This window comes from Drosophila biarmipes, chromosome 2L, assembly GCF_025231255.1.
Source record: "Drosophila biarmipes strain raj3 chromosome 2L, RU_DBia_V1.1, whole genome shotgun sequence".
Classification (NCBI taxonomy): Eukaryota; Metazoa; Arthropoda; class Insecta; order Diptera; family Drosophilidae; genus Drosophila; species Drosophila biarmipes.
The window spans coordinates 6,182,659-6,196,263 of NC_066612.1; the positions used below are offsets into that span (position 1 = coordinate 6,182,659).

Below are 13,605 nucleotides of genomic sequence, written 5' to 3' on the forward strand. Positions count from 1 at the left end.
ATTTTTGTTATTAATGAGCATTGATTTCTTGCTGTAATAAAATAAAATATTTATTTATTGCTGAATTCAATTCGTCATACAAAATATTATTAATAATAGCTTATCGAGGCGGATATATGTGAGTAAATGCACAACGAAGTTGAAGAGAAAAGGGCGTTGAGTACGTTTAACATATTCCTGCGGTGGAATTTTGGTCTTTTTTTGTACAAATAAAACTAAGAGAGGCTATTAGCTGGGGAATCCGGTAGAGGTCTGTGCCGATTAGGCGCTAAACATTGGCTACGACTGCTGTTCTGATACCTCATGGCCTCGGTAATCGCTGCGGTTTGATGCCCAGCCGGTCGATGATGTACTGGGGCATGCAGAGCGTTGGGTTGATGGCCTTCAGGCCGGAATGTCCCAGCAGCGAGAGTCCGCCGATGCCGAAGAGCGTGTGGAATATGTCGGGCATGTTGCCCGTGCGATCGGAGAAGCCGCCCGTCTCCGCATCCTGGCAGGACAGAATGAACTGCTGCAGCTTCTCGGAGCTGATCCAGTGCAGGCGACCCATGATCGTGAGCGAGGCGAGCACCCACCACGAGTAGCACACATCCGGCAGCTTCTCGGGGCGTCCGTTCAGCCCGCCGGATGGCAACTGGCGCTCGCAGAGCCACCAGCCCAGCTTGTCCACGTCGAGCAGGTGGAGGCGGTGGGTCAGCGAGAAGAAGCCCACGCAGCAGTAAATGAGGCCTGGGGGGGAATATACATGTAGGATTATCATTTTGAAAGCCCTTGGAGTACATATTTTTTTGTCAGTGTCTTTTCATCGAACAAAGATTATTGGCCTGGAAAAAAAGTGGTCCACCATGGCTAGGTGACTCACCCGCATGCGACTCGGCGCCCGGCTTGGAACCGAATCCCCCGTCCGTATGGTTGCAGCAGGACAGCACGAACTTGACCGCCTTCTCCACGTCGATGGTCTGCTCCATGCGGCCCAGCAGCGTGAGGGTGGCCACAGCACAGAAGCTGAACCTGGTGTCCACCTCGCCCCACTTGTCGCCGAAGAAGCTGCCGTCGGGCTGCTGCAGTCCCACCACGAAGCGCACCACCGCCTCGCAGTCGATCTCCTCGAGCGCCTGGTAGGTGCACAGGATCTGGATGGCCGACAATGTGTACAGCAGGTGGGGATCGTGGCCCTCGCAGGGGGCGAATCCCCCGGTAGTGGGGCACTGGCAGCGCTTCACAAACTCCACGATGTACTTGCGATCCAGCCTCTCCAGCTGGCCCATTATGTCCAGGGCCGTGGTGCCCCAGTAGATGCCCGACATGCGCAGGAACTCGGTCATGCAGTACTCGTAGTCGTCCTCCTGCTTGCCATGGTTCTCGATGTACTCCACATGCTTCCAGAACTGAAGTTTCTGGCCCTTCTGGGCGTCCGCATCACCGCCGCCCTCGCCATTTGAAGGCTTTACGAAGGTCGTGAAGTCCATCGCTGATTGCTCTCAATTGGTTTGGATGGGAGGGATCCTCTGCTGCTCTGTGTATCGCTTGGTCAGGCGAATTAATTAACAGGAATAGTTCTACGGCAAATAAAGAGCCAAGGGAACACAGTCGACCGCAGCTGATTCATCTACACGATGGTTGGCAACGCGGCGGGGCTTATCAAACAGCTGATCGCTGGAGGGGCGTAGAAGGGGTACTCTACTGGAACCTTCTTCAGTAAGGCACTGAATAATATGTTTAGTATGTTTTCTGATTTTTGAATTAAATTATATATTAAATTAATGTTCTGAGAAACCATTTATTTTTGGCTTAAGAATTGCTTATTGATACGTTTCTAACATTTCCAACCTGAATCTTTGTTGTTAAGATGGATACTGTAAGTAATAGTTGGTTTATAAATAGTTACACCTATGAAAAATCGAAACGATTTGAAGGCCTTGAAACCACCTAATTTGAATTTTGGAATTTAGAAAATTACAGTTTTCAATACAAGAAGTATATTCCTAACGCTGAATTAGACAATATATACTTTATAGGATTAGATCATACATATATCATTATCCATTTACAAATGCTCCTTCTTTTTGGGTTCTTGAAAATATGAAATTCTACAACTTTATTAACATAAAATGATCTAGGAACAGACTGAGAACTATTGCACGAGGAGACTGGACTGCGGATCCGGTTCGTCGATGTTGAGGGAGACGATGTGTTTTCCGGGAACCATGACGTTCCCCAGCATCCTGGGCTCCTGGCCCTCCACCAAGTACTCGGCGCACATGGACAGCACGATGTTGGCATCCCGATCCGTGCAATTGAAGAAGCCCACCAGGACACGGCCATCGGTGATGACGATCCGGAGGACGCGACCCAACCACTTCTGGAGCTTCCTCCTGCCGGGCGTCAAGCTGGCGTCGTTCATCTGGTGCGGGGCATTCGTGGTGATCCTGAAGGGTTCCGGCATCGCAGCAGGCGGCGGTGGTGGCGGTAGCACCTGCTGTCCACTGATGCTCAGGTCGGTCATGGTCTGGTGTTTTTTATTCCTCAATATTAATAGTTATTTGGCTTTATTGTGTTTACTATGCGCGATTTTGAGTTTCTGTTGTGTATGTAATAACCAGGGATGAAAAAGAAAATGTACAATGGTTCACTGGTTCCGGTTCCCTCCCTTATATAAAAGAGTTTTCAAGGGTAAAAACCCTTTCACTTGCAAAATGAAATAGTTTGTTTGTTAACTAAAATATATATTATAATTTTCAGTAACTTTTTGTTTACAAATTTAATATTCTTTTTAGTTTGCACTTAACTTAAGAATCCAATAAGAACAATAAAGCTCATTAAATATTTGCAGCCCTGGCGAACCAGTTAAGCAAACAGAAACGGTCACTCTAACTTAATCAGCTGATTTTTTGCGGCAATTTTGTTTCGCATTTATCTAAAGCTCATCGGATCATATCCTATCCCCGAATATTTTAAATCACCAAAAATGTCCGGAAAGGCCCTAAACATTGGCGATCAGTTCCCCAACTTCTCGGCTGAGACGAGCGTGGGCAAGATCGACTTCTACGACTGGATGGGCGATAGCTGGGCTATTCTGTTCTCCCATCCGGCGGACTATACGCCGGTGTGCACTACGGAATTGGCCCGTGTGGCGGCTTTAATTCCGGAATTCCTGAAACGCGGCGTGAAGCCAATAGCTTTGTCCTGCGACACCGTGGAATCGCACAAAGGTTGGATCGAGGACATCAAGAGTTTTGGCAGTGAGTTCTAAACTGATTGTGGCTTAGGAACTCTTCTAAAGCTAATGGCGTTTCCATTTTCAGAGCTTGCCAGCTTCGATTATCCCATCATTGCGGATGACAAGCGGGAACTGGCCCTGAAGTTCAACATGCTGGACAAGGACGAGATTAATGCCGAGGGCATTCCCCTTACCTGTCGCGCTGTTTTCGTGGTGGATGACAAGAAAAAGCTGCGGCTCTCCATCCTATATCCCGCCACCACAGGACGCAATTTCGAGTGGGTATTAGGAGATACAAGAAAATATTATAGTTTACTATTATATTCAAATTTACATTCATATTTTTGGTACCATAATCTTCCCTCTTAACAAATCGTGCATTTAAACGTTAAAGGAGAAAATGATTTAATGATCTTTAAGTACTTTAAACTATAAAACGTGCTTATAATGATGAAAGCAAAATAGAAACGCTTAAAAACTAATGTAATTGAAAACTAAGGAGAACGCAAACCAATGTAATTATTGAAACTGAATATAGGGATCATATGATTGGCAATTTGTTTAGTGATTAATAAGCATTCCCTTTTCTTTTCCATTTCAGTGAAATCCTTCGAGTGATCGACTCTCTCCACTTGACCCAAACGAAGAGCGTGGCCACGCCTGCGGACTGGCAAAAGGGCGGCAAGTGCATGGTTCTGCCCACCGTGAAAGCCGAGGATGTCCCTCAGCTCTTTCCCAAGGGCATCGAAACTGTTGAAGTTCCCTCCGGCAAGAGTTATCTACGGATTACCCCACAGCCCTAAGGAGGCACGAGTCTTTTTTCACATACGACTTTATTACAAAAATTATAATTAACAACAAATAATGCACAATAAAGTATACGCTTACAACCGTATTTCAGCAGGTCGGCGCTTTCAGAATGCCAAAACTCGCCTCCTGCTGGACCAAAGTGCCAGAAACATTCGACTTACAAACTAAATCAGATGGGGAATGTGACAAAAAAGGTCGCGATTTGTGTGTACAAAATAAATATACATAAAGAGACGTACAAAAAAGGGAGTAAAGATATTGCAACTGGATAACCCGGGGGTTAGAAAAGTATAAATAAGGCCAACTCTGTACAATAACTGGAGCGCTTTCCAGGATAGAGGAAAGCCAAAGACCAAGCTCGTGCCCGTAACCAAAGGTAACTGAAAGGAAAAGTAAAAAACGGATTATATTGTTAATGATTCTTAAGTCTTAGGCTCTTAAGTGATAATTATAAATCCTAATAATTGACAAGAAGTCTAAACAGAAGATCCAAAAGCACTTTCCCTTGTTCAAATAATCAACGATATTCGATGGTCTGAGTTTGCTTAGTTATCGTTTCCTTGAAAATGATAATGAAATGCAAATATGGACGGTATATGATGTAAAAGCTTTCGCTGCCGAACAGGTTCCCAGTGGTCTTGAATCTTGGCGGGGATTCCTCTCGAGTATAAACAAAAAACAAGTTACCGATATTAAATGGGGATGATAAACAATATTATAGATAAGTTTCAATGATTCTCGGCTTTCGGCAATCAAATTCTTTCGACAGAAGTAGGCGAAATACTTAAGTGATTTATGACACTAAAAGGCCAGTTCTCAAATACACTTACAATTTAACTATTACATGTTCCTCCCTCCTCGAATATAGCCCCTTTGCGTCAGTGCCTGCGCTGCGGAGTGCTCTGCAGCATCCTCGCAAAGCGTCGCACCAGAAAGGGCCACAGGATGAGGACGGCGAACCACAGCGGGGAGATGTTCCTGAAGGGCCACCAGGCGGGCAGTGATCGTGGCTGTGTTCCTTTCGCTGTTCCCTTTTGGCCGCTGCGAAGTTCGTTGAGCGACTGCTCCAGGCTGCGTACCCGCTGCTGCACTGCACCCACATCGTTGTTCATGCGCGAGATGGCCGCCTGAATTTGGCGCAACAAATCCGTGTTCTGGGCAATGGCCTGAGTCAGCTCGTGGCTGAGATCGTAGGGATCGTCGTACTCGTCGTCCGAGGGATCCACAATGGCCACGCTGCTGTTGCTCGTAAAGTTGTGCGAGTCGTGTTGTGCGTAGTTGGAGGATTTGGGCGCAAAGCCATTGGTCAGTGGCGGCGTACTGTGTCCGTTCTCCTTTATCGTTTCGGTGGAGGCGACGAGCGGTGTGGCAGCCACCTCCGCATCCGCCTCGCTATTGCAACTGGAACCGTGCTGGGGGCTGTTGGTGCGCGAGTGGAACGGCGAGTTGGGATGCGATTCGGCCAGCTCCCGCATGCCGGGCGAGACCAGCTCCAGTTCGTCCAAGCTGATGTTCCCCAGGCCATCGAGGCTGCCCACAAAGTTCTGCACGTTCTCCGTGAAGGACATCGTTTCGATGATCTCCTGCAGGCTCTCCACGTACCGCTGCATGGCCTGCTCCTTGGTCAGGTGCCGGTTATCGTTCCAGGCATCCCACTTGGCCTTGCCCACGATGTCCCAGAAGCCGGGCTTCTTCTGGTCGCAGCCTCCCTCGGTGGCCTGCTTGAACAGGCCGTAGAACTTGAGCATCATGCTGGTGCTGGGCTGGTAGGGTCCATTCTTGGGCAGGCCCTTGATAACGTTGACCGCCGCCTGGAAGCGCTCCTCAATGGCCGCCATTCCTGCAAGATAATCGGGAGATTAGCCAGAGTGCTCGATCGATAAGATATACGATTGGACTACCATATACAGGCGGGTGCCAAGTTCACCTTGCCCGGGTGAACGTAGCTTACAAATTACCTAATTATTATTGTGTGTGTGCAATCCGCGGTGTTGCAAACCCAGTTTTTGTGTTGTCGGGCTGTCCGCTTTGCTGCTGTCTTTCGCTATTGATTCCGGAGCCGAATCCAAATCCGCTGCTGGGCATTCATGAATTTTGGGGCGACGTTCGTGGATGTGGATGCGCTGCTGCTCAAAGTTCGCGTTCTGAAGTCCAGTCTTGCGAGCTTCGTATCGCCTGAAGCTCTGCGCCGTCCCCCGTTCTTATCGACCTCGCAATTATATTGTATTGTCGGGAGCTGCGCTGCGCTCGCCCCAGGCGTTCAATTCGAGTTGCAATCGCAGAATCGTTAAAAACTAAACAAAAACTCGAAAACTCTCTCTGGAAATTGGTGAGCGCGTACGTGTGAGTGTGCAGGTGTGTGCGGGTGGCGCAGGGCTGCAACATAAGTATCGATTGTGGGTCAAGTTAGGGATGGGCCTCTAGAGGTGGACTGGAGAGCGGGAACCTCGATCTTAGTTTAAAATGTTTTATAGGTAAATCCACTTATTCACAAAATGTTATGGGAGACAATTTGAAATTACATGGTATAAAAATGTTAAGCTTCTAAACTGTCAAAGCGTTGAACCCAAAATGCATCAAATCAAATCTATTTTATGTACATTTCTTAAGACGTAGAAAATGTTAAGTATTAATTCAATAATGCCAGAAAATAGCTTAAATGTTAAATCTTAAATAAAAATTATGAAGAACACTTACATGACTACAATATTTTCCTGGCTGAATGCATAAACTCAAATACTGCTAAATAAATAATAAAATGCTTAAACATTTTAATTAATAAGTAATAAAAGTTCGATATATCGATAGCTGGCCATCGCTTCAGCAAAGTGTGCCATCCCTAAGAATTCACCGTCACCTCTGGTATTCTCCGCCGTTCCCGCATAAGGTCACTCACTTTTTCATTTCATAAAAATCAGCAATCAAATTAGTGCTTAATTATTTGCATTATTTTTAACCAAACGCAGAGCTTTCCGAAAGCTGCGCCGCGTCGCACTAGCAATACCGCAGGGGATTTACAACGCTGTGGCACCAGAAATCGAAAAGAAAAGCGGATTCGATTTCACAAGAGCTGCGCTGCTAACTGTGGGCGGAGTGGAGTGTCTGCCAGAGCGGAGAAAAGTGACTTCATTGCCAATAAACATGAAATTTGCTGCAACGACGACCGGAGTACGACATTTTTGTATTATCGCCGCCAAGCAAAAGCAGCCGCTGCAGCAGCAGAATCAGAATCAGCAGACTATATATAAGATACGCCCGCAGCAATCGCGATCGGAGTTGAACAATTGCAAACGGCAAAGACAGTCGTGTAGAATTGCCAAAAGTTGGAAACACCAACGGTGCATAGGTGCGTCCTGATCGGCAACGTTTCGCATTAAATAGCCCGAAGTATAAGAAATAGTATCCGCTAAAACGCCAGCAGCCAGTTTTCTAACCTAAAGAGCAATTCAAAATCAATAAATCGGAGCGTAAGAAACACGTGCGTTTCAGTTGCCGCCAAAGCGACGGGAGTGTAGACATTTTCGTGGAGACCTAGCCGTCTTTGGAGGACCAAAGCAACAAAGAACAAGAAGGACACTCGGCTACAAGGCATCTGTTCGGCTTTTTTTTCTGTTTCGTTCTTTGTGTTTTCGAAGCAGCAGGCCAAACAATAGAAACCAAAACGTCGTCGTCGAGTTCAAACAAAATACGTGAACAACGCAAAAACAACACCAACATGCCGCGACGCAACAAGAAATCAGCAGCAGGCAAAGGTGAGTCACAAAGGGGACTGTGGGTGGCTGTGTGTGTGGGTGTGCACAGGAAGAAAAACAGGAGGTCTAGTAGATATACTGGTACAGAGGTATGGGTTCAAGTCTCAATCTGACTTGAGGAATTTTTATATATAGGTTTCATTGAAGAAATATGAGTTTTATTGAATGCTGTATGATACCTAGCAATAGAGTTTCAGGTTCAAATACCACCCTGATTTAAGGAATTTTTATATATTTTTGTTTATACAAATTGTGACTACATTAAAAGCTCCATAGGTTCAAAATATAATATGATTGATCGCAGAAAGGGGTGTGAGGTGTGCTGTTTTCTTTCTTAATTGACCATCATATCTTATCATATTTTGCTTTTCGTGTAGGCCAGTGCAGGGGAAATTTTTGCAGCTGCTTTCGTCTTGACCTTTGCATTAGTCATGCACTGACTAATAAATACACTGCTCTCTGTTTTGAGTATTTCGTTGGCTTCCAAGCGTTGGAAGCTTTTTTCGGCTACCTACAACCTGTTTGGCAATACCCTCGAAATGATTATTTTCGTTTTGTTGCTGTGCTGGCACGAAAAGCTTCACGCGCTCAGCTGGCTACGCAACAACAGTAATCAGCGGAACACTTAACATACGAACATATATGTACAGCCGTGGTCACAAGAATATATATTCTAAATAAATAGCAAGAAGCGTTTATAAAACATATATTTTTGAACAGTTAAATTCTTTATAAGCTATTATCACTATTTGATGAAAAAAGAATATATACAATTTATAAAGTTGTACATTTTCTTAGAATTCAACATTTCTAAAATTCTCCTTTTTATTGGCTTTAGAAAAATAAATTGATAAAAAAAATTAAAAAATTAGGTTATTAATTTGTCTAATTATTATAGAATATATTCTATATATTTTTAATTGTTATTTTTAAGAGTTTTTGCCTTTAAATAATTTATACTTTTCTGCTGCTACCATCTTGACCCCGGCTGTAAGAGTATATATATTTCTTGCTTCGTACATACACACAAAGATGTGTGTTCAAACACATATGTGAACGTTCAATGCCAGCTTATCAGAATCACGCCAATAACAACCAGCAAACGGGAATGCCTCTTTGTAGGGTATATCAGTAGGTAGGGCCTGGGGTTTCTTATCAAGAAATTAGGGTTTCTTTTCTATTTTTCTTTCTTTCTGCTGAAAATGGCGTACATTTCTCTGAACAAATTTATCTTTAACGTTCTTTTGTTTAATCATGTGGTTATTTCATTTGTCTTTGACGTAAGGGTACCTCATATATGATATATGAATGTAAGAAAGGGCCTTTAGATACATCATTGCGACACTCGTAGTTCTGAAAAATATTAGATTAAATAATAAAGAGGCGGAAGTAGTCGTTCTGTAAGCAACTTTCCTCTGCTCTCAGTATCTTATCGGTGACTTGTACAATTATGCAACTGAGTGTTATGCATTCCACCTTCTCAAAACCCAGATGGTTTACTCACCCGAATCTAAACCAAACAACTTTCGAACAAACCAGCTGTTTTGCCACTTTGTTTCGCGTTACCGCACGCTTTTCTAGTTCGCTTGAGCTTTTTGTGAAAGGCAAGAAAACACGAGGCGGAAACTACCTTGCCCCAAATAGAAAACGGGCGCTGGGAAATCGCCACAATGAAAGTTGTGGTCGTCGACGGGTTTTCTTCGGCGCAGTTTTCCCGCAAACAAAGCGGGAAGGAAGGAAAGAAAACTTGTTGCACAACATGGGCTGCCAACTGTTTGTTGTGAAGGTCATTGCTGTGTGGCAGAGCATGTAATTGAATTTCTAATTTGCCCGTACGTATATGTATCTTTTCCCATCGGAATGGGTACACAGCCAAATTAAAAGCTGCCCAAAGACATTCCACTCGGTTGGCTCAATTTGGGAGGTTTGACAAGCGCTGGGGGAAATTTGGTCACAGAATTTTGTAAGCCATTTAACAAAGAGGAAATTATTAGGGTTCCGAAAATAGAATAGGCATAAGTTTAAAATAATCCCCATTTGCAATTAGTATTCACTTTTTTTGTGTGCTAAGCGTTTTGTATAAATGCGTCGTTTGCAAATAAATGACCCGAGTTAAATCGAACCATTCCATAAACAAGTGAGGTATTTCAATTTCAAAAAGCTGCCAGTAAGCAGAAATTGCGTGCTTACAAAAATGTTTACTTCACAAACATTCAAAATTGTGGGTTGAATAACTTTCTCTGGATATGACCATGTAGCTGCAGTTTTTGTATTCTCTAATAGTTGATAATAGATATTCATCATTTCATCATTTATCATCTTTTACACCTTACTAATCACCTTTAATATTCCTCTACAGGCCGCACCAATGACTCCAACTCCGAGGACGAGTCCTTCGACAATGTCAGCGTTTACTCACACGTTTCCGAGGTAGCCTCCTCGGATGCCAACGATGAGCTGGCCAACGAGCGCTTCGAGGAGAAGTTCGAAAAGGCCCTGGAACAGGCCACCGAGAAGTCGGCCCAGACCCGTGTGCAGGCTCTCCAGGCGATTTGTGAGCTCCTCGCACACCGCTACATGCCTGACTTCGTGGAGGACCGCAAGATGACCCTGATGGACTTTGTGGAGAAGAGCATTCGTCGCGGCAAGGGTCAGGAGCAGGTGTGGGGTGCTCGACTTGCCCCGCTCCTGGTGCTTCAAATGGGTGGCGACGAGGGCGTGTCCAAGGCGATGAATCAGTTCCTGTTGAACACCGTTCAGGACAAGTCCGTGGGCTTTGATGCCCGGGCCAAGTGCTGCACAGCTCTGGGACTACTGAGCTTCCTGGGCTGTGAGGATGTGGGAGAGCTGGTGCAGCTGATGCAGTGCTTCGAGTCCATCTTCGCCGGAAGCTATCTGCGGGGCGATGACAAGACACCGGTCTCGGTCACCCCAGAGGCTGGCACTCTTCATGCGGAGGCTTTGAACGCCTGGGGACTGCTACTCACACTCATACCCTCGGGAGATTTTGTTTCCTTGATGACCACTGGCCAAAACATGTTCCCGTAAGTTGCTATCAGATTATATTTGAAGAATCTAGAACCTTATTAAAAGAACACTATTAAAATTGCAGATCTATTAAGAAGTTCTTGGGCCTTTTGCAATCCCCACATTTGGATGTCCGCATGGCCGCTGGCGAGACCATTGCCTTGATTCTGGAGTCGGGCCGTGCCCACGACGAGGATTTCCTGGAAGAAGACATTGCTGAGCTATCCGAGGCCGTCAAGCAGTTGGCCACAGACTCGCATAAATATCGTGCCAAGCGCGATCGCAAGGCCCAGCGGGCCACCTTCCGGGATGTGCTGCGCTACCTAGAGGTGAGTTTCCTAGAACAAGCCATTAAGAACACGGCTTATTTGTTAGTGTAACACATATTTATTGGAATCGAGATGTACATGTAATTACGGGATCACTTCATGTCATTGCAAGTGAACTTAAGCTCATGCTTGCAGTATTTCGCCAGGCATTTTGAATGGTCGTGCAGCTTGTTCCGCATAATTACGCAACCATTTCGGCTTATCGAGTCCATGTACTCGCTGAAGGTGGGCACTTTGCGGTACGTGTTCGGAGCCGAGCTCCAATGCGAACTGCTGCCGGATTCGATGGTCTGCGAGGAGTCGGAGAAGCTGGTCTTGAATGGCTTGTACGTCTTCTGGCACTCATCGAGGGACACCTCGTAGCCCGTAGAAGCTTCGCGTTCCAGTTCGTTCATCACATTCGAGCGGAACTCATTGCAGGGTCCCCGTTCGCTCATCAGCTGGTTGGCATTCTTCGACTCCTCCTCGGTCTTTAGGCTCTCATATATACCCTCTGGATACTCGTTCATGGCACAGTAGTCGATCTGATAGGTGGTGAACATGCGGTTGGTCTCCAGCCTGCGGCTCAACTCCTCCTTGGGCATCACCTTCAGTCGCTCGTACAGATCGGGGTAGACTGTGCGCAGGATCTTGAGGAAGCGGTTGGGCTGCAGCTTAAAGCAATCCGTTTCCGCCGAGAAGGCCATCTTGTCCACCTGATCCTGCGTCAACTGGGTGGGTATGATGCGCGGATCCACCAGCTTTCCCATTGGCGCTATGCCCGTCCACTCAACACCGCCGCAGTCCTTGGACGCATTGGGTGGCATCTGGATCTTGGACTCGTCCACGCACTGACACTCTATGATCTGTGGTCCTGTGTGGCCTTCAAGACCCTTGGGCCGAGTTAGGAACTCGTACCGTTTGGCATTGGGCGGCACATAGTCATGCTGATAGGTTGATAGCATCATCTTGAAAGCGAGTTATATAAAATATAGCAAAAAAAAGTTGTGCCAAAACCTTTTTTTTTAATTTTTATAAAGAATATTATGTTTTCAACTGGAAATTTCTGGGGTACATAGAATTTAGTCTGCTCTGAATGAAACTAAAAGTAAAAGTGAGACATTTCCAATAGTTAGATATCAAGAAAGGAATATTTAGACTTTGCCTACCATGATTTAATGTTTTCTATTTATTTTATTGCAGGAGGACATTTCCCCGGAGATCAGCATTCGCTTTGGTCACGAGTCGTTGACACTGGATTCCTGGTCCATACACCATCAGTACTCGGCCATGTGCACGGTCATGGGCCCTGGGATGACCTCGCAGCTGCAGGAGAACGAGTTCATCCGCGACATTTTCCAGCTGGGACCGCGACCCACAAACACCGGCATCAATGGCAACGCCAAGGTCAAGCAGTCCAAATTGGAGCGGGTAAGTTAATCAACTAATTAATATGATTTTTAAATTGTAATACTATTTTTTATTTTCCTCCCTTAGCACCTTGTGAACGCTGCTGCGTTCAAGGCACGCTCCATCACACGTGGAAAGAACCGTGACAAGCGTTCGGCCGTCGTTACTTAAATCTATACTCCAACCGACGTTCCCGTGCCCATCCACTGACCCAACAAACGAAAACCATCTCAAAACCCCATAGCCAAATCTGGACTTACTAGTTGAATTGTTTCTAATTTTAGCTTAAACCAGGCAAAGCGTCGCCAAAGCTGAAGAACTAAGTCTAAATTTAGGATAATTCAGGATAATCAAACAAAATTTGTCTAGTTTATAAATCATGCGTTGGAGCCATTGTTTAAATATTATTAAATATTTATTGCTTGCACAGTGCAGTGGTTAAGTTTTACTAACTGCAATGCAGGCTCTCCATTGTGCATCTTATACTTTGTGAATTTAGAATTACACTGCGATTGTTACGACTAGCTTGTACGCTTTTCGATTCGGATTAACCTCCTATGTTGTTGATCTTTTTTACATTACAAGTATACAAAAAAAACCTATTTCCGCTTAAATGTTGCTAAAATAGTTTGATGCAAAATTTTAAAAGTTAGTCATAGCTTGACATGACTTTTATGTATGCATATTAAGTAAGCTATACAATACATATATTTTGTAGTAAATACGTGTAAAATAAACTTTAGGCTTAAACAAAAACTAACTGATATGTGTTGTTGTTTGGCTGAGATTTAAATATCCATCGTACTATCGATGAGATCGATTACTGGTCTTTACCTTTCTCATCGCTTGGATTTTGAATGAATATTGCGGTAAGCATATTTTAAATATTAAAAAGTTAAATATATACATATGAATGGGCTCGGATTGGTTCCCAAACAGCAGTCTCCGCGATGCGTCATAGCGATGATTTCTCCTCAAACAATCGATGTATTTTCATTTCTAATTCACTATTTTAATAAAATAAATATTTTTTTCAAGATTTATTTCTTTTCCCAATTAATTTTATACCAAAGTAAAA

At 44.7% G+C, this 13,605-nt stretch overlaps 6 protein-coding genes across 6 annotated transcripts; 2 read left to right on the forward strand and 4 right to left on the reverse strand.

Moving 5' to 3' along the window:
* Positions 1–24: 24 nt before the first annotated feature.
* On the reverse strand, positions 25–1,630 carry LOC108027860 (geranylgeranyl transferase type-2 subunit beta). Its single transcript, XM_017099461.3, has 2 exons — positions 863–1,630; positions 25–729 (listed from the first exon to the last, which is right to left on the reverse strand). Exons 1-2 carry the CDS (start codon positions 1,467–1,469, stop codon positions 302–304), a joined length of 1,035 nt encoding a protein of 344 aa, XP_016954950.1. The 5' UTR covers positions 1,470–1,630; the 3' UTR covers positions 25–301.
* A 362-nt stretch (positions 1,631–1,992) lies between these two features.
* Positions 1,993–2,594, reverse strand: LOC108027717 (N-alpha-acetyltransferase 38, NatC auxiliary subunit). Its single transcript, XM_017099267.2, has one exon. The coding sequence runs from the start codon at positions 2,504–2,506 to the stop codon at positions 2,135–2,137; it is 372 nt and encodes a 123-aa protein (XP_016954756.1). The 5' UTR covers positions 2,507–2,594; the 3' UTR covers positions 1,993–2,134.
* Positions 2,595–2,877: 283 nt separating this feature from the next.
* Positions 2,878–4,115, forward strand: LOC108027895 (peroxiredoxin-6). Its single transcript, XM_017099514.3, has 3 exons — positions 2,878–3,242; positions 3,306–3,498; positions 3,822–4,115. The coding sequence occupies exons 1-3, from the start codon at positions 2,969–2,971 to the stop codon at positions 4,021–4,023; spliced, it is 669 nt and encodes a 222-aa protein (XP_016955003.1). The 5' UTR covers positions 2,878–2,968; the 3' UTR covers positions 4,024–4,115.
* LOC108027894 (acyl-CoA-binding domain-containing protein 5) lies at positions 4,035–6,390 on the reverse strand. Its single transcript, XM_017099512.3, has 3 exons — positions 5,989–6,390; positions 4,861–5,870; positions 4,035–4,410 (listed from the first exon to the last, which is right to left on the reverse strand). Exon 2 carries the CDS (start codon positions 5,866–5,868, stop codon positions 4,909–4,911), a length of 960 nt encoding a protein of 319 aa, XP_016955001.1. The 5' UTR covers positions 5,869–5,870; positions 5,989–6,390; the 3' UTR covers positions 4,035–4,410; positions 4,861–4,908.
* Positions 6,391–6,914: 524 nt separating this feature from the next.
* Positions 6,915–13,287, forward strand: LOC108027873 (interferon-related developmental regulator 1). Its single transcript, XM_017099488.3, has 5 exons — positions 6,915–7,782; positions 10,142–10,826; positions 10,895–11,138; positions 12,321–12,548; positions 12,615–13,287. The coding sequence occupies exons 1-5, from the start codon at positions 7,746–7,748 to the stop codon at positions 12,696–12,698; spliced, it is 1,278 nt and encodes a 425-aa protein (XP_016954977.1). The 5' UTR covers positions 6,915–7,745; the 3' UTR covers positions 12,699–13,287.
* LOC108027874 (uncharacterized) lies at positions 11,177–12,232 on the reverse strand. Its single transcript, XM_017099489.3, has one exon. The coding sequence runs from the start codon at positions 12,083–12,085 to the stop codon at positions 11,231–11,233; it is 855 nt and encodes a 284-aa protein (XP_016954978.1). The 5' UTR covers positions 12,086–12,232; the 3' UTR covers positions 11,177–11,230.
* Positions 13,288–13,605: the final 318 nt, after the last annotated feature.